The 24,696-nt window shown below is 39.3% G+C and overlaps 1 protein-coding gene across 1 annotated transcript in view; it reads right to left on the reverse strand.

Moving 5' to 3' along the window:
* Positions 1 to 2,044: 2,044 nt before the first annotated feature.
* Positions 2,045 to 24,696, reverse strand: part of LOC122641025 — a 30,733-nt gene continuing 8,081 nt past the window's right edge. The window contains exons 4-6 of the mRNA XM_043834340.1: positions 3,094 to 3,288; positions 2,562 to 2,897; positions 2,045 to 2,342 (exon numbers count right to left, since the gene is read on the reverse strand). Coding sequence (XP_043690275.1) covers positions 2,664 to 2,897; positions 3,094 to 3,288 — 429 coding nt within the window. The 3' untranslated portion in view covers positions 2,045 to 2,342; positions 2,562 to 2,663. The remainder of the gene's footprint in view (positions 2,343 to 2,561; positions 2,898 to 3,093; positions 3,289 to 24,696) is intronic.

The following is a 24,696-nucleotide window of genomic DNA, read 5'->3' on the forward strand; positions in this document are numbered from 1 at the left end:
TTTGGAACAAAAAATTGGTGGATTATGGCCCCTAACAAACAAGGGGTGTTTTTGTTGGTAAAGATCTAAAAATTTGTCCAAACACCTAAAATAGGACTCAAACCGAATACAAACTAGATCAAAATTGAATATAAATCCAAATAAAAACCGAACTAATTCGATTTTGGTTTGAAAAATAAACTCCTATTCGATTCTGGTTTTCACATGTATCTTGAACCTAACCAATTGACAACCTTAAATAGGAGAGTAAGAGTTGTTTACCCTTCACCGTTTAACAGGGTAGGCAAGAGACACGTAATCCCAAAAATAAAAATAAAAAAGGGAGGAGAGAAGGTAAGAAATATAAGAAAATTATCCTCTCCAATTCCCTAAAGCTCGACAGTGCGACATCCCCACCTAGCACTGCTTATCCTCACTAACCCTTCCTTTTGCTTTTAGAGTAAAGAGAGCTCAAAGTTAACTCCGAAGGTAGAAAGGAAGGCAAATAGGTACCTGTCGCCGGCCCTACCATGGACTGAAACCAAGATTTTTTTTTTTCATTTTTCACATGGTGTACCTGAAAATCCTAGAATAAAAAAATCCAATCCAAACGTGTTGTTTGAGGAAGAGCTATGCTTTTAAATAGGTTTGACTTCATAGAGGACTTGCAATTGACATTTCAACAGAAATGATCTTGTATATGAAATACTACCAAAATACGGATAGATCCGGCCTAAACCTTAAGCTATCTGGCATTGGGTCTTGTGGCACTCTTGACATACCCATATCTAAATGCCCAACTGGACTAAGATATTTTATGGGCAAGAGATTACTGTATGGTCATGTAACGCCTGCACCAGCATGGTGGCCAACAAGTGCGCATGGTGGATCTACCTGAATGGGATATTTTATTGACCTGAAACCACATTCTTGTTGAGAGCTTTTAATCATACCCTGCAAGGTTAAAGTCCTTTACCTCAAACCCAATTGACCCGGGGTAAAATAGGATAGCGAAAGCAGATCCTGGTCTCCAGTAGAGAGACCCATACCGTTGTCAACCAAGACTCGTGGAATCCTGTTCCCATTGCAATCCACAGTAATGTGCAAAGCCTTGGTGTGACTAGTCCCTTTAGTCGGGAAGCCCTTCACTGGTCTTGTGTCTGGGAACAAGAACCACACGACCAATTAGCATTCTTTTTCCCTATTTTTATATAACTATATTAGAAATTCAATTAAATAGTTAGGAGATAATACAACTATTATGGTTGTATCCCGCAATCTTATTTCATACATTGCCTATTTATAATTTCATCGTTCACATTAAACTAAGCACTTCCAATATGCATACAACTATAGGATATTTATATAATGGAAAAGGTTCCCCACGACACCAGTGTAAGGATGAATCTACATGCCACACTAATGGTAGTGCAGAGAATGGTATCATCCACATGAAGCCCACATGGATCAGATAAGGAGAGACTATGTCAATGTGCGCTCCACACCTCATACGTGAAAAGGGACAGAGTGCAATCTGCATTCTGGCATCATGTGCTTCTTATTCCCTAATACAATATAGAACATATATTGTAATGGACTATATGCAGGCTGGAACAGTGTGTGTGTGTGTGTGAGAACATGGAGGCCAGGTTAGACATTGCCACCGTAATTCCACCTCATTCATACAAATTCAAATTTGATTTATTGTAACTCAAAAGTCAGTATAGAATATACAATCATCTGTTGCCTGAAACAATTGAATGACCTGATAAAATGTGAATTTTTATTTTGTTTTTAAATTTAATGTGAAGTATGGTTTTCATGAATCTTGTAGGAGAAAAGGAAGCCTGTGATTCCTGTAACATAATGAGAATTGGGGCTTACACTGACACACTCCTGTTCTTGCTCATGTAGGCCCCATGGGGATGATACCATCCTTTGTACTGTCATTGGTGTGGCGTGCAGATTCTTCCACATACTGGCGTTATGAACAACCCTCTCCCATCTTGCAGATACCTAATTAAACAAACATGTTGTCACATTGATACAGGTATCAAATCCTATCAAACCCTAAATCCAGGATTCATCCACACAAAAGTGCATAGAAATTATTAGAATTTCACATAATGGTAGTTGTTATAATACTTATTCAACCCAACAAAAGAATTCCATCTTCCCTTTGTGGAAATTTCTTACCTGGATAACTTTGACACTGTATAACAAGATTTCATCTTGTAGCATTCATTCCAGAAAGAGGAGGGGGGGGGGATCATTTGTGCTGTACCAAAGGTTGAAATTGGAAGTTGACTATGACACCCTTTGCAGTTTCTTTACTTTAGACTACTAATCTATCCTCGTTGTTTTTCTTTTAGGGAAGAGATCCCTGCCAGATTGTGTGGAGTTTGCGGCCAGACACAGAAGCACGCAAAATTACCGCTCTGCCCTCCGTGAAATAAAAAATCCCATCCATGTTGATGCTCCTGCACACACTCTCATTAGCCCCTGCACTGGTGCAGGGACCACGCAGCTTGGCAGTGATCTCTTGCCCATTCTTTTATTTTCAGCTCTTCTTCAAACACATACAGTTACACAAGGAATTCTTATTGAAACACGAAGAAGGAAATATTTTGAAGGATCTTAAAATAGGACAGAGTGAAATAATTTACACATGGACTCACAAATGTTCAGGACCATGGCCATCGAGCATCTCTCCACACACACCAACGATCTCTGCTATTTATGCCATCCGAACAAGCCGAATAACTGCTCTCAAACTGAGCACAGCTATCCTCTCCTTTTCCAAGAACCTGAGGGCATTGCAGTTTCCTGTCACGCATTGAAGCTTCTTCCCTGTATTTCGAGTTGAAGTACCTTGGATGCTGTACGAAGGGAACATTTTTCCACCACAGCTTAAGGGCCTAAAATGATTTCCAAAAAAAGAAAGCAAATTAGAGGTAGTCATTCTTTAAAAAGTATATTAACATAAATTCTACTACATTGAAACCATGCCTATAAGTTTCCTGAATTTATTCCTAATATACATTTGCCATCTACTTCGTTGACTTGAAACATTTGAAACTAGAGATCAGGATATCTTAGTTCTCAACAACAAACCTGCCAGTATATCCACACTGCAACCTTCTGAGGCATCAACCAGAAGAATATTAACCCTTCAGATGTGGATGCCACTCTTTTTGCAGTCAAAGTAGCTGTGAAGTAGTCACCAAGCTCTGGGTGTTGAACAGAAATTGCTAAAAAAAGATGCTCGCCAGGTGCATTAGCTTTCATTTTCCAATTCCCGAGCATATCCTGCAAGTTTCTATTAGTCCCAAATCAAGTTTCCAGGTAATAAAAATCGAAGTGTTAGGCCTCCAACCAGAAACATCCCAAGACCTGATTTCTACATGACTGATCATGATTGCATAAATAAACTACAAAAATGCATATGGCAATGAGGTTATAAAATATTATTAAATTCATGTCAGAAACATTCACTTTTCATGGGCTTTATCTTCGGTTCTGCTATACTATGTTTGGCTTGATATTGGAATTAGAGAGGGTGGAGAATATTAATTGGTATGTTCAAAACCTCCAATTTGTTGCGAGGCTTTTCTATACAAGCAGTAAGTGATGTAGAGAAACTGCTCCACAAACAGTACAGCCGCGGGCATAAGAAGAACCAGTCCCATACTTAGGCCAATGGTTCCTCAACTGGACTTTGGTTCAGGCCAAGCCCATGGGTTTGGATGTTTTCTGGTTCACTCAACCCAGATCACGGGCTATATATTGAAGTTTCTATTTCGTTAGATAGTGGTTGCTGCAAGTAATTAGTTTCTATTTTCATTACTTGGTAGTAATAGGGTAGTTACTACCTAAGTTGTTTTCATTTTTTTCAAGTTGCTTGACGTACAAGGTTTCACTACTACATATATGGACCTATTTTAGTAGTTTCTATTTTTATTACTTTCCTTCTAGAGGTAGTATACTACCCTTTATATTGTAAGGGGGGCTTAGAGCATCCCCTACAGTTTTGGCGATTAATGAATATTGGCTTTGAGCCCTTGTTTGCTGTGAGAGACAGTAGTGTGGGTGGAATGCCCTATCGGTTGGTGAGAGACTGACCAAGGCCATAGGTGAGAGGCCTTGGTCATATCTCCTTCTTCCCCTTGTTTCTACTTTATTTTCCTGCAACCCTTGGCACTATTGAAGCTGTCCAATACCTATCTTTGGGGCTGTGATCACTGCCATGCTGTGTTATAATGGTGGAGTTGTTGTTGGTAAAAACTACTGTTGTTGGAGTCATCCCAACCACCCACATACCCTGTGGTACCCTGTTTTGAAGTTCTGTTGCAGCAGCATTCTATCCTTCATATCTTTCTATCTACCGCACAGATCCTTGTGAGCTTTTGAGGAGTTCTTCCATTGTTGGAGACCATCCATCAACCAGAAGTTAGGGCCCATCTAATGGTTAGTTCTGCTACCAGTTAGTAAATGTAATACCCCAAGTCATTATGACCATTATGATAATTTCACCCATTAATGGCTGTACATTAATGTTTTGTCCCTAATGAGATGATTAATATGTTAATTTTGAAAATAGCATTTTCATAAATTTGATCATGACCTACGACATAAATTATTATTATGCAAGGTATTATAATATTTAATTATTTACTTCATGGGTCTTGTTACTAGAAAAGTTTAATTGAAGTATCATATAGTATGGCCATGAGATTGGTGATAAAATGTAACATGTGGGTTGGTTCATGAGTGATGTAGATCCCACGACTGACCAGAAGAAGAAGAACCAAGGCCCATCGAACCAGCTCCAGATGGAATGGAACGGAACTGGAGCAGATCGAGCCAGCCAGCAGATCTTCTAGAAGGGCCAAGAAAAAGAGGCAAAACACTGTTCATGTGAACAGTGTCAGCCCATATTTGCCTTGTGTGGGGATGTTTTTTAGAACATTTTGTGGGCCCATCAAGTGGAGAAAGCTTCTATCCTAATGCTGCCATAGTTTGGTTTCAATTTTCAGTTTATATTAGGTAGTTTCTAATTTATCTAATTTGGTTACCTTTGCATGTTTAGAAGGCTGAGTTATAAAGCCTTTAGTAGTTTCTAATTTCGTTCAGTTCCTATTCCCATTAGTTACTACTTTCATTAGTTTCTATTTTCCAAACAGATGCTAAGTTTTAATTTCTATTTCGTTAGCCCAGCCTCAGTCTATATAAAGGCAGCTATTGCAATTATTATTAATTTTTTTTTTTTGTGGATGAATATTGTAATTGATTGACAGAGAATAATGAATGAAGTTTTGAGGGATTTTTGCACTCGATTATGGGAGTAAAACACTTGTTCAACAGCGGGGATAGCTGTGGGTGAGAGACCCAAGCTGAGATAGCCATTCCCCTACCCCTTCTTCTTATATCTTCTTCTCCTACCCCTACTCGATCTCCATTGCTGCTTCTGTTTGTGACTGCAATAATTCATTAGGAACTCAACATGACGATCAGAATACATCCTCAATTGATTCCAAAGACTGCTACCAGTCCATTGAAGGCTGCTGCTGCTCCTGCAAGTTGATGTTTTGCTGCAACTTCTGAATCCCATATCTTCACCACGCTCCATCAGAATAAGTTGAGGTTTGGAGAGCTGAATCACACCAGCAGACACTCCACTTGATCCCTGTTGCAGGCCCTTCTATTGGCTGGATTGTTCTACAGCACCAAACTTCTATTTTTATCTTCAACTCATATCTCCACTTCTGTCCATCAGAATTGAACCAAACTTGCAGCAAAGTTTCATCCCTTCAAAGCCTCCACTCGATCCAGATTTGAGTTCAACTTGCTGGCTGGTTTGGCCTGCAGGGCTTAACTTTCTATTTTGGTGTCAGCCTCGTATCTCTCGACCTAGCCATTGGAATTGGCTTTGATTTCCAGCAAAAGTTTTCCTTCACTGCCTGCTCCATTCAATCCAAGTTCGACACCAAACTGCTGGTTTGATTACCTAGTATTTGTTACCTTCTAATTCTAATTTGCTCCATTATTGATGATCTGCTGCAACAATTAATGATCCTCCTGTAGAGTGGTTCATAATTGAACCCCTTCTACATTAACGAGTTTAGTCATTTGGGCCAAATGTGGTTCACTAGAGATATATGTATAGGGGATTTAGTTGGGTTTACATTAAGTCAGGGGTTGAAGCATGGGTTGGTTCAACATGGCTCAATAGGAGATTCATAAATGGGGTTGAGTTGGGTTAGACTAGGATTATTCACCTAGTCATTTAGAAGAAAAGAGAAGGAGAGGAAAAGGGGAAGAAGAGGAAGGAAAACGAACCACACTTGCAAGTGAAGAATCATGGAGAGATGGAGGGCGTAGTAGGTCAAGATTTGAGAGGGAAAACATGTTTTGCTGCCATAGGGAGTGAACCGAGCCACACACCTTCAACCATTCCAAGTTTGAAGGAGATCTAAGAGGTAAAATGCCCTAGAACTCAATTGATTTCTGACCTAGGTGTTAGATGGTGAGTTTAATGTTTGTGTGGAGTAACTTAGTGGTCAACGTACCTCATTCTAGTCTTGCTTTCGAAAGAAATAAGAAGGGATGTGGGACTCCCGGTAGGGTTTGGTAGTGAGATCAACACAAGGTGAAATCCTTAGGTTGAAGGTTAGATTGGAGTTTTCATTACATGATTCATGTTCTAAAGCATGTTTGTATGGTTGATTTAGTGTATAAGGTGTGGAAATATCGTGCATGAGGGTTTGCAATAAAAACCCCATGAAAAACCCCCCAAACTCCCCCAGCCGAACTGCTCCCAAGCAGGTTTTGGGCATCAACTGGCGACCCGGAAAAATCATCCGGCGACCCGTTTGGCCAGCCGGCGGCGCCGGTTGTAAATGGAATCTTTATATCTGCACAGGCTTTAATCAACAGTGTCTTCCGGTCGATGGGGAGCCCAATTGTGATCCGCGAGCCAGAATCACCTCTGTTTGCATATTTTGCCTGTTTTGGCAGGCTGGACCCAATGGAAACGAGATCTTTGACTTAATTAAATATTGTAACACACGTTTGGTGGTTATTTGACTACAGGTAACGAGCAGGTTGAAAAACCCCGAATGTTCATTTGTGGATCATCTATCTTGGGTTTCATAATTCTTGAGTGGATTCTACCTTGAGAGTTCTCCCCAAATTGGGTGGTACCACGTTTAATTAAAAGTGATGATGGAATGATTGAAATTATAAATACGTGAGTTATTAGATGGATGCGATTTTTATTGTGTGAATCCGTGTTTATCGAATTGTTGTGTTGAGAGGACAGTGATTATCATTTTTGTGAAATACATAACTCCGTGTGATGAGGAGGAATGTAATGGTAGCCGATGTGGGACTATGATTTTTGTTGCATACGTGTGACTTCGAATTTGTGAAAAGTTGTGACATTGGAAAAATTGAGTGATGGTGATTAACAATGTGTTGTATGTATGGTAAATTGTAGTAAAATGCGAAATGTATGTGTTTGTCTGTGTGAATTATGTGCGTGGAATACTTCACTTAGTGATGGAAAGGAGTCAGTGTACATAACGGAATTGGTGTACCTCACTTAGTGGGGGGAGGAGTGGAAGAGTATGAGATTGATTATGGTACCTCACTTAGCGGGGGAAGGAGTGAGAGGTCATAATATACCTCACTTAGTGGGGGAGGAGGAATGAGAGGTTACGGTGTACCTCACTTAGTGGGGATGAGTGGAGGGTACAGTGATGTGGTTGATCTTACTTAGTAGGGGAGGAATGGTGATTCAACATGAAGGTGATGTAGATCAAAAGATGAAGAAGAAGAGGTCAAAACACTGTTCATGTGAACAGTGTCACAGCCCCATATTTGACTTGGTGGGAATATTCGTAGAAGATCTTGTGGGGCCCAAGATCAGATTGCATGGAAGCTTTGTGTGGGAATTTAGGAGTAGTTTAGTTTCTATTTCAATAGTAATTTTTGAGTTTCTATTTTAGAAACCTTGCACAATTAGAGTTTCTATTTCTTAGTTTTTAATTTTAGATATTTTTCAAAGTCAGACTTTCTATTTCAGTTTATTACTTGTAAAGCCAGTCTCAGCCTTATAGGAGACTGCTATTTTATTTCTTTCTATTTTTGACTCAGCCTTTGAGTCTATATAATTGTAACTGTCCATAGAGACACCCCACGATTTCAGGAAGCACACGACCAAGAGGAAGATTGTTGCACCCCTGCGGCTCTGTTTTGTGCCCAGATTCTGCTACAAGTTGGAGGACTAATCCTGTTATTCCCACGTCCAAAATGCACCCAAATTCCGGGCTAATTTGAAATTTCATAAGTAGGTGTTGCGGCACTGGCAACTGTTGTTACTGGGGACCTTGGGCTGGGGCAGTCAAGGTTAGCACATAGTTGTCAAGGCGTCGCTTAGGTGCCGCCTAGGCATCCAGGCGGTTTTGTAGGGGTCTAGGCGACAATCGCCTTATTGCAAGGTGCCTTGCACTGGTTTTATTGGTATCGAACTCGGCACTGGCACTTATTTAAATATCATTTAAGTAAATGATCATTTACTTAAGATATTATTCATAAATAAGCAAACACTCACTATTTGAATCCCAAAAAAAATTAGTTAAAATATCAAATTCTAAAAGGATAAAAAGTCAATCCCCCAGTTCAAGAACAAAAACTGGATTTTCGATGGTAGATGAAATTTTCAACTTTGTAATGTTGGGGTTTTTATCAAATCTAAAAATTCTATAAATCTTAATATGGTAAAACATTGCTAAAAACCAAAAGTACGGTAAAATATTCATTTGTTTTGATATCTAAAAAAATATTTTCATTCAGAGCGACTTTGACAGCATTTGCACATACCAAATAAGATTTGACCGAAACATAACTTCTTCAATATAAAAAGCTGGTTTTGTGCTCTACCTAATACTAAAAGTCTCATGTAAAAATAAAATCAATTGACTAGTCAAACTTCTTAGAGAACAATAACATTTCTCTAAATCGAGAGCAATTTAATTACTTATAGATAAGATCATATTTTCTAAGACTAGTATAAACCAAATGTATGTTTGATTGTTTCAGACATCCAATAACTTGCTTCTTCAGTTCTGCTGTCTTCTATTTCGACGTTTATTTTTGTGACTAGATGTAGCTCAATATTTGATTTTTGATGACTTGATGTGATTTAATGTTGATTTTTTATGACTTGATGTGGCTTAATGTTGATTTTTGATGACTTGAGGTGGCTTAATGTTGATTTTTGACGATATAAGGTATATATTGTAGCATAGTAAACAATGTTAGAAAAGGGGGGAAATAAAAAATAACACTTGGGGTTGCCTTGGTCGCCTACGCAGGCACCTTGTCACCTAAGCGCTTAGAAACCCCTCCACCGCCATGGGTCGCCTTGCCGCCTTGACAACTATGGGTTAGAACAAGGTTTAAAGTATCGGTATCGGGTATCGTATCGATTGGGCGATTTTCGGAGATAAGTATCGTATCGTATTGTACCGCATCGGAGATACGTATCGATCGGTGCAGAAACGCATGAAAATGATAAAAAAAAAATTGAGATTTAGGTAATGGATGCAAGGTAAGAAAGAAGAAAAAGATAGAAGAAGAAGAGAAGAAGCAGAAGATGAAGCTGAAGAAATGGAGAGAAAGAGAATTCGGTGGAAAGTTGTGTGTTAGAGAGAATGTCTCTCATACACCTATATTACTCTACTAATGAGAATAGAACAAATTACATACTCCTCCCTAGGGAGGTAAAAGGGAAAAAAAGAGAATTGCAATATAAGGCAACTAGTAAACTAACTAGTCCCTAAAATACCCTTACAACATATAAACTCTAACACTCCCCCTCAAGCTGGAGAATAAGTATCATGCATTCCCAAAAGAAAGCCCTTTGGTAAAGATGTCCACCAATTGATCACCTGTCTTCACAAAAGAAGTGCAAATGCAACCAGAGTCTATTTTCTCCTTAATGAAATGCCGGTCCACTTCGATGTGCTTAGTTCTATCGTGTTGTACCGGATTGTGAGCAATGTTTATAGCTGCCATGCTGTCACAATAGAGCAGTATAGGATCATTGCAGCAAAACCCAACTCTTGAACTAATCGCTTCAGCCATATAAGTTCACAAACACCATGTGCCATTGCCCTAAATTTTGCCTCTGCACTAGATCTAGCTACAACAGGTTGTTTCTTGCTTCTCCATGTAACCAAATTACCACCGACAAATGTGTAATAACCAGAAGTAGATCTGCTATCTGAGATGGATCCAGCCCAATCAGCATCTGTAAAGCCCTTTATCCTCAGGTGATCATACTTGGTATACAATAGTCCTTTCCCTGGGAACGACTTCAAGTATTTAAGTATATGGTATACAACATCCAAGTGCCCACTCTTGGGGGCAGGCATAAACTGACTCACAACTCCCACTGCATAAGAAATATCTGGGCGAGTCATAGATAGGTAGATGAGTTTCCCCACTAATCTTTGGTACTTCCCTGCATCAACAAGAGAGGAACCACAATCTTCTCCTAGTTTGTGATTTTGCTCAATAGGAGAACTCGCTGGTTTGCAGCCCAACATCCCTGTCTCTTTCAACAAGTCAATAACAAACTTTCTTTGACATATGTTGATGCCTTTCTTGAACCTTGACACTTCAATTCCCAAAAAATACTTCAAGGGACCCAAATCTTTAATCTCAAACTGTTGAGCCAAGTACAGTCACAATAATGTCATCAACATAGACTATAAGGGTTGTAATGGTACCATTACCACTCCAGGTAAATAAAGTATGGTCAGCTTGAATTTGAGAGTATCCATTCTTCAAAATAGCCTGCCTGAACCTCTCAAACCATGCTGTTGGAGACTGTTTGAAACCATATAAAGCCTTCTTGAGGGGACACACCTTGCCTTCAGCTGAAGGGAACTTGAAGCCAAGAGGAGGCTGCATGTATACTTCCTCCTCTAAGTCACCATAGGGGAATACATTCTTCACATCCAACTGGAATAGAGGCCAATCCCTATTGGCTGCCAATGATAAGAGAACCCGAATAGAATTATGTTTAGCTACAGGGGAAATGGTTTCCTGATAATCAATCCCATACACTTGACTATACCCTTTGGCTATCAACGTTGCCTTGTACCTCTCAAATGCACCATCAGACCTATGCTTGATTGTATAGACCCACCTACATCCGACTGGGACTCTTTCCCTGGGAGGATCTACTAATTTCCAAGTATCATTCTTCTCAAGAGCCATCTTTTCCTTAAACATGGCTTGCTTCCACTTTGGGTCAGACATAGCTTCAGTGAGATTCTTAGGAATGGAATAAGAAGAAAGAGCAACAGTGAAAGCAAAACTTGTGGGAGAGAGAGCATCATAGGAAACAAACTGAGAAATAGGCTTAGTACAAGCTCTCTTTCCTTTTCTAACAGCGATCGAAAGGCCTAAATCAGGAGGAGAAGGGATATCACCTGAATGAGGATGGTAGAGCTCACGATGAGGATCTAAATAGGGCTCTTGGCAGGTCTTCTTTCCTGTACTCTTCAAGCCTTCACCTTTTTGGAGAGAAAGTAGCAGACTGAGGAGACAACAAGTCTAAAGGGTATTTGGAGCCAAGAAGTTTAGAGGCCATGTGATTGATTAAAAAGGAAACAGTAAGAAGGATTGCAGACCAAAAAGTCTTGGTAACATGCGTAAAGGATTTAAGTCTCGGACCATATCGTATCGTCTCGGCCGATACATCTCGGTATCGGTCGTGGTCGATACGATATAGGCCGAGACGTATCTTTTTTTTTTTAAATGCAAATGTCTCGACTGTATCGAGACGTATCGACCGAGACGTACCGATACGATACGATACGATACGATCAATACGTATCGATACAGCTGAGAGTTTTTAAAAAAGATTATTTTATTATATTTAAAAAACGATATGTATCGAGTCGTCTCGATATGTATCGATATGTATCGACCGATACATACCGATACATATCGATACGTCTCGATACGTATCGTTAACTTAAAAAACACATGGCCATTTCATTCTTTTCACCTAAAACTCGATTTCTAGCAGTCCTGGCGGAAAAAAGCTCTTCCCAGCTTTGAGAAACCCTTCCAAAAACACATTTAAACTTGCTTTTTGGGTAAGATTTCTTGAGGGCTTTCAATTCTTTGCCAAAAGCGAACTTAGAGGAGCTGAAATCACATCATTTGGTGGATCTCACAGCCCACATTCGAATTCAAAAGCTGTTCTTGAAGGGTTAGGTAAGTTTTTTGAAAAAAACTTGAATCTTTTGCATTAATCTTTGATTATTGGTATGTTTTTTTGTATGAATCAAAGAGAATACGTTAAACAAACATAGAAATTGCATTCTTTGTATGCATTTACAAAGATTTGGTTTCAAATCTATGTTTCTTTGACCATTTTTACGCAAAACTGAAAATTCCTTCTTTAAATGAATTTTTTTTTTTTTTCTTCTTAACTTTAAAACAAATGGTAATGTTTATAAGATATGGAGTACATTATGTATAGATGTATGACATCCCAAGAAGATTATACATTTACCCTAAAATCTGTATTTTTATTTTTTTTTGGGTATTTTCTGAATTTATAAAATACTTAAAAAAATGTAAAAAATCTGATTTTTCCATCTATACTCATTATAGTTTGATCAAATGTATAATTGGCTAAAATAGAATCAAAGACTTAGATTCATATATGTAGTACATTATGTCATTTTTTTTCATTATTTAAAAAATTAAATAATGTGTAACTAGTTGTAAAAAATATAAAAATGTTTAAATATTGTTTAGGGCAACTTTGCTAGGTAGTAAATACATGAAATGATGCAATGCATGACATGCATCATAATGTCTGTCTATACTTGTATAAATAATAAATTATTGATGTGTGGATTTGAATATTGTTTAATATATATCTTATATAGTTATCTACTTTTGTTTGGTATTTAGGACGATGCCGCGACAACAAGACATTGGGTGGTCTTATTGTACCAAAATAAACAATAATAGATTGCATACACAGTGCAACTTCTGTGACACCCAACATCTTGGAGGTGGGGTAACTCGGCAAAAAGAGCACATGGCAGGAAGATATGGAAATGTTTCCAAGTGTACAAAGTGCCCTGTAGAGTTAAGCAGGGCAATGCAAAAACACCTTAGAGATTCCAAAAAAAAATCCAAGCAAGCACATGATGATGTTGATGCATTGGTGAAAAATTTGATGGAAGATTTTGAAGATTATGAAGGATCGGATATGGAAGCAGAGGAAGACCCAGAGTTGGCATTGGCGATGAAACAATCAAGACATGAAGCAAAAGAGCAACAATGGAGAGCTGAGCAATTGATTAGAAGTCAATCAGCTCGACCCAGCCAGGGCCCTGTAGATATTGGTGTTGGCTCCTCTTGTTGTCCATCTCTAAGTAAGGGTAAGCAGCCTGTTGGCCTTAGTAGAGCAACCAGTGTGAAGGGGATGTTTGACCGGTTTACAAAGAGTGGTAAGGGTAAGAGAAAGAAGAGCCTAGATATCAGAGACATGGATCCTAATGTCTATAGAGCAAGGGATGCTAGCCAACAGAGGATTGAAGAAAGCTTTCAACCCAAAACACTTAGTAAAAGGATAGGCAGAGCAATCTCCAGATGGTTCCACAGTTCTATGATTCCACCACATAAGGCCAAAGATCCCCACTTCAAGGCCATGGTAAAGGAGATTCAGCGGTGTGGGAAAAATGTTAAGCCACCCACACCTCATGAGATTGCTGGGCCTTACTTGGATGATATTGTCCAAGAGGTGCATGAGTATGTAGAGAGGTTCAAGGAGAAGTGGCCACTATATGGAGTGACCATCATGTGTGATGGATGGAGTGGACCAACAAGATTATCCATCATCAATTTTCTTATCTACTGTGATGGAAGGACGATCTTCCACAAGTCGGTCAATGCATCTAGTGAAATCAAAAATGCCAACTACTTGTACAAGTTAATGGATGAAGTTGTGGAGGACATAGGAGAAGAAAATGTTGTCCAAGTAGTAACTGACAATGCAGCAAATTTCAAGAAGGCTGGTCAGTTGCTTATGTTAAAGAGGCAACATCTATTTTGGACACCATATGCAGCTCATTGCATAGATTTGATGTTCAAGGACATAGGAGAATTGCCCAAGGTCCAAAATTTGGTTGGTAATGCAAGGAAAATCACAAACTTTATTTACAACCATAGTTGGGTTTTGGCATTGATGAGGAGTTACACACAAGGGGATTTAGTGAGGCTTGCAACAACAAAATTTGCAACAAATTACATTGCAATTGATAGCTTCATTTCCCGAAAGCATGGGCTGCTACAGATGTTCACCTCTACTGAGTGGTTGACTAGCAATTATGCAAGGTCTGAAATTGGGAGATTTGTTCAAGATCTTGTCACCTCCTCAAAGTTTTGGGCTGCAATGGGCCGACTTTATAATGTTATGATGCCACTCTTTTGTCTGCTTCGAGAGGTTGATGGGGATAAAGAGCAGACCATGGGTAAGATGGTAGAGGCCATGGGATGTGTGAAGAGAAAAATACATGAGAATAACCCAACATTAAACAAGAAGTATTTGAAGATTATATCTGATCGATGGGAAAATATGTTGGTTCAAGATGTTCATCAGGCAGGTGATCGTATAAGTATATGACTTTGGTTTCATTTTAAACACAGTAGTTAGTAAGTTACTATTTATTTATTTATTATTAGAATTTCTAGGTTTCTAACCATCCATTACAAACCATGTGCAGCATATTATTTGAATCCGGATATCCAATACTCCAATGATATAGGGTGTAGACCGGATCTATTGCGTGCCCTAAGGAATATTGTGAACAGAATGGAGCCAGATGTAGCGAAGGCCACACTTGCCATGGATGAGGTTAGAGCTAAATTAGTTGTATAAATGATTGAAACCAAGAATAGATTGATTGGTGGAAGTGGAACTAATATATATATATTTTTTAATACCTCTCTAGGCTAAGTATTTTCGGGAGGCCACTCGTGGTTTTGCTGATAGAATGGTTATCCATGCTAGGAGCACACAACGCCCAGGTAAGTTAGGTTTACCTAATTTATTATATCATTTAAAATTTGTTTTAAGGTTTTGTCTTTTAATATTTCATTTATTATTGTGCAGCTGATTAGTGGCTCAATTATGGGGGTACTAGTGCTCCACACTTAACCTGAATTGCAATTCGAGTATTATCCCTGACGGCATCCTCTAGTGGCTGCGAACATAACTGGAGTACATTCGGGTTGATACACACCAAACCCCGGAATCGTCTCAGTTATTCAAAGTTGGAGAAGCTAGTGTATGTCCATTACAACATGAAGCTGAAGCTTAAATATTTAGAGCTGGAAAGAGAAGGAGATGATGTAGATGTCAACCAAATCGACATCAACCACCTACTTGACGATGAAGATCCATTTAGAGCATGGATAGAAGATACCGATAAGGCATTGGTGATGGATCAATTAAGTGAGGATCGCCAAACAACCAAACCTGATCCAGTGATAGAGAGCATCATTCAACAGATGGATGAGGATGCAACACAGCCACCATCACAAGATCCTTGTCCTAATGTTGAAGAAAATGAAAGTAGCTCTGAAGAAGGTTTAGTCAGGAGGACGAGGTCAGGTCATCCGTATGGAGGAACTCAACAACATGTTGATGATGATGAGGACGAGGACGAGGACGAGGACGATGACGACGACGACTCGTCGTCGACGACGACGACGATGAGGATGATGATGATGAGGGTGATGATGCGATGACGACGACGACGACGACGACGAGGATGATGATGATGAGGATGATGATGATGACGATGACGATGACAATGACGACGATGACAATGACGATGACGATGATGACGTTGACGATGACAATGACGATGATGACAATGACAATGATGATGATGATGATGATGATGATGATGGTGGTGGTGGTGGTGGTGGCCATGGTGCTGGAGGTAGTGGTGGTGGCCATGAGGCTTCACAACATCGTGCTGGGGTTCAGTTCACATGTGAGGCAGGATACACACATACTACCCAAGATATGGATCATGGTCCTGAGCCTGCTGGCCATAAGATTTACTCGCGGAAGCCACATAAGGGCAAGTCTGCCAAGCGCTCCCACAATCCATATGATAGTGATGTGCTTATGAGTGGCATGGAGTCACTTAGCATTAGTTCTGATTATTCTGGTGCTTCATCAGGCCATGGGCATTATGCATCAGGTTCTTCTTTAGGCTATGGACATGGGGCTTCTGTAGGGTATGGAAGTTATGGATACGAAGAGAATCAAGCACAAGCACAACCTAGTGCTGTCGTGACATTAGCCACTCCAGAGCAGTACACATGATTCTACTATGAGTGGGAGAGTCACTACCATCAGTATTTTAACTGGGCCCAGTATTGTGCTTATGTTCGGACAATACACAACATCATCCTAGTCGCTCCTATTGTTGAAGACTCTTACAGACATGACTTTGATCCACCCTGACATTCTTCATGGGAATAGAGTGACTCTACATGTAAGGAATTTCATCTTTTAATCTTTTATAACAATTTCAAAGTGCCGCACTTGTCTGGTTATTGATTATTCACAATTCTTAGTATATATGCATGATATATGACAAAAATTGCTTGTTTATATTGTTTTTTGTGTCCAAAAGTGTATTTTCATGTGTATTTTGATCATTTTCATGCGTTTCTGCACCGATCGATACGTATCTCCGAGTATCTCCGATACGATACGATACGTCTCTTAAAATCGCCTGACCGATACGATACCCGATACCGATACTTAAACCCTTGACATGTGTGCCAAATAGGAGGCTCCTAGTGACTACCAACAGATGGCGATTTTTCCTTTCAGCCACCCCATTCTGTTGAGGGGTGTCAACACAAGCAACTTGATGGATAATGCCATAATCAGTAAAAAACTATTGAAGGCCCCTATACATATACTCCCCCCCTTTATCAGAACGAACAATTGAATGCGAGTACGAAACTGGGTATAAATGAGATGATAAAAATTTTTAAAGGCATCATAAACGTCACTTTTTTGTTTCATCAAGGAGGTCCAAGTGGACCAGGAATAGTCATCAACAAAGGAAACAAAATAACGATAGCCAGACATAGAGGTAGTGGGAGAGGGTCCCCAAACATCAGAGTGCACAATATGTAAAGGAACATCAAATCTATGACCATGATAAGGATAAGGAGAACAACAATGTTTGGCAAATAAACAGGGTTCATACTTAAACACATGGGAAGAAGGAATGGAAGAAAAAAAGTGGGGTAATTTTGCCCTCATAATACCAAAAGAAGGGTGACCCAAACGCTGATGTCACAACATTACAGAGTCAACATTACTGTTGTCATTACGCCCAGTCGCCCACATATATAGGACTGAGCAGTAGTAAGAAGAGATGGTCCTATATCAAGAAGGTAGAGTCCCTTTTCCTCACGTCCTCTGGCAATTACCCTCTTTGTCACCAAATCCTGAAAAACACAATGAGACGGAAAGAAAGTAGCAGAACAATTCAAGGATTTGGTTAGATGGCTCACAGATAAGAGATTAGTATGAAACTGAGGAACTTGTAGAAAGAGTCAAGAGAGAGAGAAGAAATGACGTACATTACCTTTGCCAAAAATCAAAGAATAGGAACCATCAACAACTCTAACCTTTTCCTGACCATAATAGGTAGAGTAAGAGTCATAACACTGAGATATGCCGGCCATATGGTCAGTGGCTCTAGATTCAATGACCCACCTAAAGGTAGTAAAAGGGCCAATTGTAGAGGCCTATAAATTGGAAGCTGAAGAAGCTGGCAGTACACCAGTGTCTGTTTGTAGTCCATATGGAGGTCGCATAGGTGTATCCTCAGTCAACAAGGTGTATGCTCTGGCTCCCCCTCTCCTGCTACCTGGTATACTAGGGGGATAGCCATGAAGTACCCAACATCTCTCTCGCGTGTGTCCAAACTTCCTAAAGTGGTCACAGCGGAACCTATCTCTATCATTTCCTTGAGGTGGACCCTGGCCTCTTCCTCCAAGAGCTAACATAATAGAGGAATGAAGAAAGAAAAGGAAAATAATACTCAAATCCAATGGGGAGCACACACTCTACCCAAACAAAGACAAATGCTTATCAGGAAACCTCCAAACAACCTCTGTCGATTCACTTTTCCAAACAACACACTAACAAGATATAAGTAATACCCAGTCAAATGGGGAGGATATTCTCAACCCAAGAAAGAACACAGTCCAGCAGCCAAATAAAACGAACAACTCAAAGATCAAAGAAATGCAACACCACAACTAGAGAAGCTCAAACCACTTTCCTTATCAACACAAAGCAGTCCCTCTTCGAAAGAAAAGTATTTAACTCAAATGGGGAGACCACACCAACCCAAATACAGAAACAAATCAGCAATCAATTCCACCACAGAGCAAGGAAACAAACAATAGTTTCTTGAAAATAGTTGAATCAAATGTTATGTTCACCTTAGCTTCACTCCATAATAATAAAAAACACTCAAATAAAGTACTCCTTCAGCCAACAGCAACCATGCAACACACCACAAGGCTGTATAGATGAAACAAAGAGGTAAACCAGAAGCTGCCGGTGCCTGTGAAGCTGTAAAGAAGAAAACTATGTTCTACAACCATTCCATATCACTAGCCGAGTCCCTAAGGACCTTAAAGGATGCCTCTGGGCGATTCTAACAAGCCTGCCCCTACTGCAAAATATGTTGGAATAGGGGAGAATCGAAGGAAAGGAAGGAGATGCTGGCGGTACTGTAGCAGCAGCATAAACATGAGTTGCAGGTCTTGAGCTTTCTCCCTTTGCAACCAGGCTCTTGGGGGGATGAAAGAGGAGCCTAGGGCAACTCCAATGAACCAAGATTGGGCTTGAACAAATGTAGAGTGAAGAAGAGACAAGCTATACACTCAGGAGCCGGCGATAACCCAGCCCAAACATTCCTTTGTTGATTTGGGATTCAAATTGTCAAATCTTCACCTGAATACCTCTGTTGGTGCTTCCATAGTCTTCATCTAGACATATGGCATGATTCCTTCAAAGTTTTTTCACATAGCAGCCCCTTCCTTGGAACCCCTTTGTAACCTAGGGTTCCAAAGAGAGGGAGAGAAGAAAGAGAGCCGGTAGAACAACTCTCAAACCAGAATCAAAGAGTGCTCTGATACCAAGTTGAGATTTAGGTAATGGATGTAAGGTAAGAAAGAAGAAGAAGAGAAGAAGAAGAAGATGAAGATGAAGAAATGGAGAGAAAGAGAATTCGGTGGAAAGTTGTGTGTTAGAGAGAATGTCTCTCACACACCTATATTACTCCATTATGAGAATAGAACAAATTACATACTCCTCCCTAGGGAGGTAAAAGGGAAAAAAAGAGAATTATAATATAAGGCAACTAGTAAACTAACATTCCCTAAAATACCCTTACAACATATAAACTCTAACATAAAATACGCATGGAAATACACTTTTGGACACAAAAAAACAATATAAACAAGCAATTTATGTCATATATCATGCATATACACTAAGAACTGTGAATAATGTATAACCAGACAAGTGCGGCACTTTGAAATTGTTATAAAAGATTAAAAGATTAGATTTCTTACATGTAGAGTCACTCTGTTTCCATGAAGAATGTTGGGGTGGATCAAAGTCATATTTGTAAGGGTCTTCAAGAATAAGAGCGACTAGGATGATATTGTGTACTGATCGAACATAAGCACAATACTGAGCCCACTCGAAATACTGATGGTAGTGACTCTCCCACTCATAGTAGAATCGTGTGTACTGCTCTGGAGTAGCTAATGTCGTGAAAATACAAGGTTGTGGTTGTGCCTCTCTGTATCCATAACTTCCATTCCCTACAGAAGCCCTATGTCCATAGCCCAAAGAAGAACCGGATGCATAACGCCTATGACTAGATGAAGCATCAGCATGATTAGAACCAATGCTAAGTGACTCCATGCTACTCATAAGCACATCACCATCATATGGATTGTGGGAACGTTTGGCAGCCTTACCTTTCCGACTGTAAGTCTTATGGTAACCACCATGATGAGTATTTTGGGTAGCATGTGTATATCCTGCCTCACCTATGAACTGCATCCTAGCATAATGTTGTGAAGCCCCATGGCCACCACCAGCACCACCACCACTACCACTAGCACCACTACTACCACCATGGCCACCACCACCACCACCACCACCACTACCACCAGCACCACCACTACCTCCAGCACCACCACCACTACCACTAGCACCACTACTACCACCATGGCCACCACCACCACCATTACCATCATCATCATCATCATCAACAGCAGCAGCAATAGCAGCAGCAACAGCAACACCACCACCACCACCACCATCACCATCACCATCGCCGCCTTCATCATCATCATCAACATCAACATCTTGTTGAGTTCCTCCATACGGATGACCTGACCTCGTCCTCCTAATTAAACCTTCTTCAGGGCTACTATCATCCTCTTCAACATTAGGATAAAGATCTTCTGATGGTGCCTGTGTTTCATCATCATCAATCTATCGAATGATGTTCTCTATGATTGGATCAGGTTTGATTGTCTGGTGATCCTTACTTAACTGATCCATTACCAATACCTTATTGGTGTCCTCCATCCATGCTCTAATTGGATCTTCATCGCCAAGTAGGTGGTTGATGTCGATTGGGTTGATATCTACTCCATCCCCTTCTCTTTCCAACTCTAAATATTTAAGCTTTAGCTTCATGTTGTAATGGACATACACTAGCTTCTCCAACTTTGAATAACTGAGACGATTGCGGGGTTTGGTGTGTATCAACCCGAATGTACTCTAGTTACGATCGCAGCCATTAGAGGATGTCGTTAGGGATAATACTCAAATGGCAATTGTAGTTAAGTGTGGAGCACTAGTACCCCCATAATTGAGCCACCAATTAATTGCACAATAATAAATAAAATATTAAAAGACAAAACCTTGAAACAAATTTTAAATAACATAATAAATTATTAAACCTAACTTATTTGGGCGTTGTGTGCCCCTAACATGGATAGCCATTCTATCAGCAAAACCACGAGTGGCATCCCGAAAATAGTTAGCCTAGAGAGTTATTAAAAAATTAGTTCACCAATCACCACTGAAACTGTTATTTGACATATTCTTGGTTTCAATCTTTTCTACAGGTATACAACTAATGTATTACTAACCTCTTCCATGGCAAGTGAGGCATTGGCCATATTTGGCTCCAATCTGTTGACAACATTCCTTAAGGCACTCAATAGATCTGGTCTACACCCTATATCATTATTGTATTGACTATCCGGATTTAAATAATATGTTGCACATGGTTTGTAATTAATGGTTAGAAACCTAGAATACTAACAAAATAAATAGTAACTTAATAAGTGTTTAAAATAAAACTAAAATCATCTACATAAGGATGAATTATAAGATTACCTACCCAATGAACATCTTGAACCGACATCTTTTCCCATTGATCGGTTATAATCTTCAAATACTTCTTGCTTGATGTTGGGTTATCATCATGTATCTTCTTCTTAACATCTTGCATGAGCGCTACCATCTTACCCATGGTCTGCTCTTTATCCCCATCAACCTCTCTATGAAGACAAAAAAGTGGGTGCATAATCATATCAAGTCGGCGCATCTGATCCCAAAACTTTGAGGAAGTGACAAGGTCTTGAACATATCTCCCAATTTCAGACCTTGCATAACTGCTAGTCATCCAGTCAGCAGAAGTGAACATCTTAAGCAGTCCATCCTTTTGGGAAATGGGGCTATCAATTACAATGTAATTTGTTGCAAATCTTGTGGTTGCAAGCCTCACTAATCCCCTTTTGTGTGACTTCTCATCAATGCCAAAACCCAACTATGGTTATAAACAAAGTTGGTTATCTTCGTTGCATCACCAACCAACTATTGGACCTTTGGCAATTCTCCTATGTCCTTAAACATCAAATCTATACAATGAGCCGCACATGGTGTCCAAAATAGATGTTGCCTCTTCAACATAAGTAACTGACCAGCCTTTTGGAAATTTGCTACATTGTCAGTTACTATCTGGACAACATTTTCTTCTCCTACCTTCTCCACAACTTCATCCATTAACTTATACAAGTAATGAGCATATTTTATTTTACTAAATGCATTGACCGACTTGTGGAAGATTGTCTTTCCATCACAATAGATAAGGAAACTGATGATGGATAATCTTGTTGGTCCACTTCATCCATCACACATGATGGTCACTCTATATAGTGACCACTTCTCCTTGAACCTCTCAATATACTCTTGCACCTCTTGGACAATATCATCCAAGTAAGGCCCAATAATCTCATAAGGTGTGGGTGGCTTAACATTTTTCCCACACCGCTGAATCTCCTTTACCATGGCCTTGAAGTGGGGATCTTTGGCCTTATATGGTGGAATCATGGAACTGTGGAACCATTTGGAGATTGCTCTACCTATCCTTTTACTCAAAGTTTTGGGTTGAAAGCTTTCATCAACCATCTATTGGCCATCATCAATCCTTTAGACATTAGGATCCATGTCTCTGTTCTGGCGCGCTAGCGCATTCTGGAGTTGCTTGGTTGAGTAAGGAGCGCAAGCTGCTGATCTACGACCACCCTGGGTAAGGCTTTTCGATATCTGGGCTCTTCTTTCTCTTACCCTTACCACTCTTAGTAAACCGGTCAAACATTCCCTTGACACTGGTTGCTCTACTAAGGCCAGCAGGCTCCTTACCCTTACCTACAAATGGACGACAAGCGGAGTCAACATCAATATCCACAGGGCCCTGGCGTTGGGGTCGAGCTGATTAACTTCTTACCAATTGCTCAGCTCTCTATTGTTTCTCTCTTGCTTTATGTCTTGATTGTCTCATCCCCCATGCCAACTCTGGGTCCTCCTCCGCTTCCATAACTGATCCTTCATAAGCTTCAAAATCTTCCATCAAATTTTCCACCAAAACATCCTCATCCTTATGTGTTTGGGTGGATTTTTTTTTTTTTTTTTTTTGAATCTCTAAAGTGTTTTTGCATTGCCCTGCTTAACTCTATAGGATACTTTGTACACTTGGCAATATTTCCATATCCTCCTGCCATGTGTTATTTTTGCCGAGTTACCCCACATCCAAGATGTTGAGTGTCACAGAAGCTGCACTGTGTATGTAATCTGTGGTTGTTTATCTTGGTACAATAAGACCACCCAATGCTTGTTGTCGTGGCATCGTCCTAAACATCAAAGATAAGTAGATGACTATATAAGTATTAAACTATATTAAAATCCACACATCAATAATTTATACAAGTACATGTCTATATGATGCATTTCATGTACTTAACAAAGTATATTAAGCAAACTTTAAACATTTTTATATTTTCCACAATTAGTTTCACATTATTTAATTTTTCAGAAATTGAAAAAATGACATAATAATGCAATATAGTACATTAGCATACAAATAATATGAGTCTAAGTCTTCTCATGTATTTCAGCCATTGAGACATTTTATCAAACTATAATGAAAGAGCAAAGATAAAAAAAATCATGAATTTTTTCATTTTTGTAAGCAATTTATAATTTCAGAAAATAGTAACAAAAAAAAATACGGATTATAGGGTAAAAATATAATCTTGATGCAAGGTGAGAGATTTGTCCATTATGTTTAACATATATTATACACAAGCATTGGTTGAAATTTTTGGAAGAAATAATAAATAAATTAAAAAAAAATCAATTTGAGAAGCAATTTTCGATTTTGGGTGAAAAATGCAAAGATTTGAGTTCAAATCTTTGAAAATGTATACAAAGAATGCATCACTAACTTAGTTTAACCAATTCTCATTGAATTATAGCAAAAAACAGAACTAAAATCAAAGATTTGAACCAAAAAATAAAGTTTTTTCAAAAACCCTACTTTTCCTTCAAGAACACCTTCAACCTTCGAATCTGGGTTGTTGGATGCAACAAAGAATGTGATTCCACCTCCTTCAGAGTCGTTTTTCACCAAGGAATTAAAGCCCTCAACAGGTTTGGTCGAAAAATGGGTTTGAAACTTGATTTTGGGGTTTTTCCCTTGGCTGAACAAGGGTTTTTCCGTCTGGAGAGTCTCTGGTTCGTGTTCTGTTAGAAAAACTGAAAAAAACATGTGTTCATTTAAGTATCGAGACGATCGATATGTATCGAGACGATCGATATGTATCGAGACGATCGATATGTATCGGTACGTATCGATATGTATCGACCGATACATATGGATATGTACCGATATGTTATAAAAATAATAAATAAATAAAAAGTACGTCTCGGCTGTATCGATACATATCGACTGTATAGTATCATATCGTATCGTATCGACATGTATCGGTCAATACATATCAATACAGTCAAGACATTATATTTTAAAAAAAAAATAGATACGTATTGGTATGTATCGTATTGACACCGATACCGAGACGTATCGGCCAACACGGTACGATACGCACTGATACATATCGATACATCTCAATACTTAAATGAACACATTTTTTTTTCAGTTTTCCAGCAGAACACGAGCTAGAGACTCCAAG

The sequence above is a fragment of the Telopea speciosissima genome, chromosome 9, assembly GCF_018873765.1.
Source record: "Telopea speciosissima isolate NSW1024214 ecotype Mountain lineage chromosome 9, Tspe_v1, whole genome shotgun sequence".
Taxonomy (NCBI): domain Eukaryota; kingdom Viridiplantae; phylum Streptophyta; class Magnoliopsida; order Proteales; family Proteaceae; genus Telopea; species Telopea speciosissima.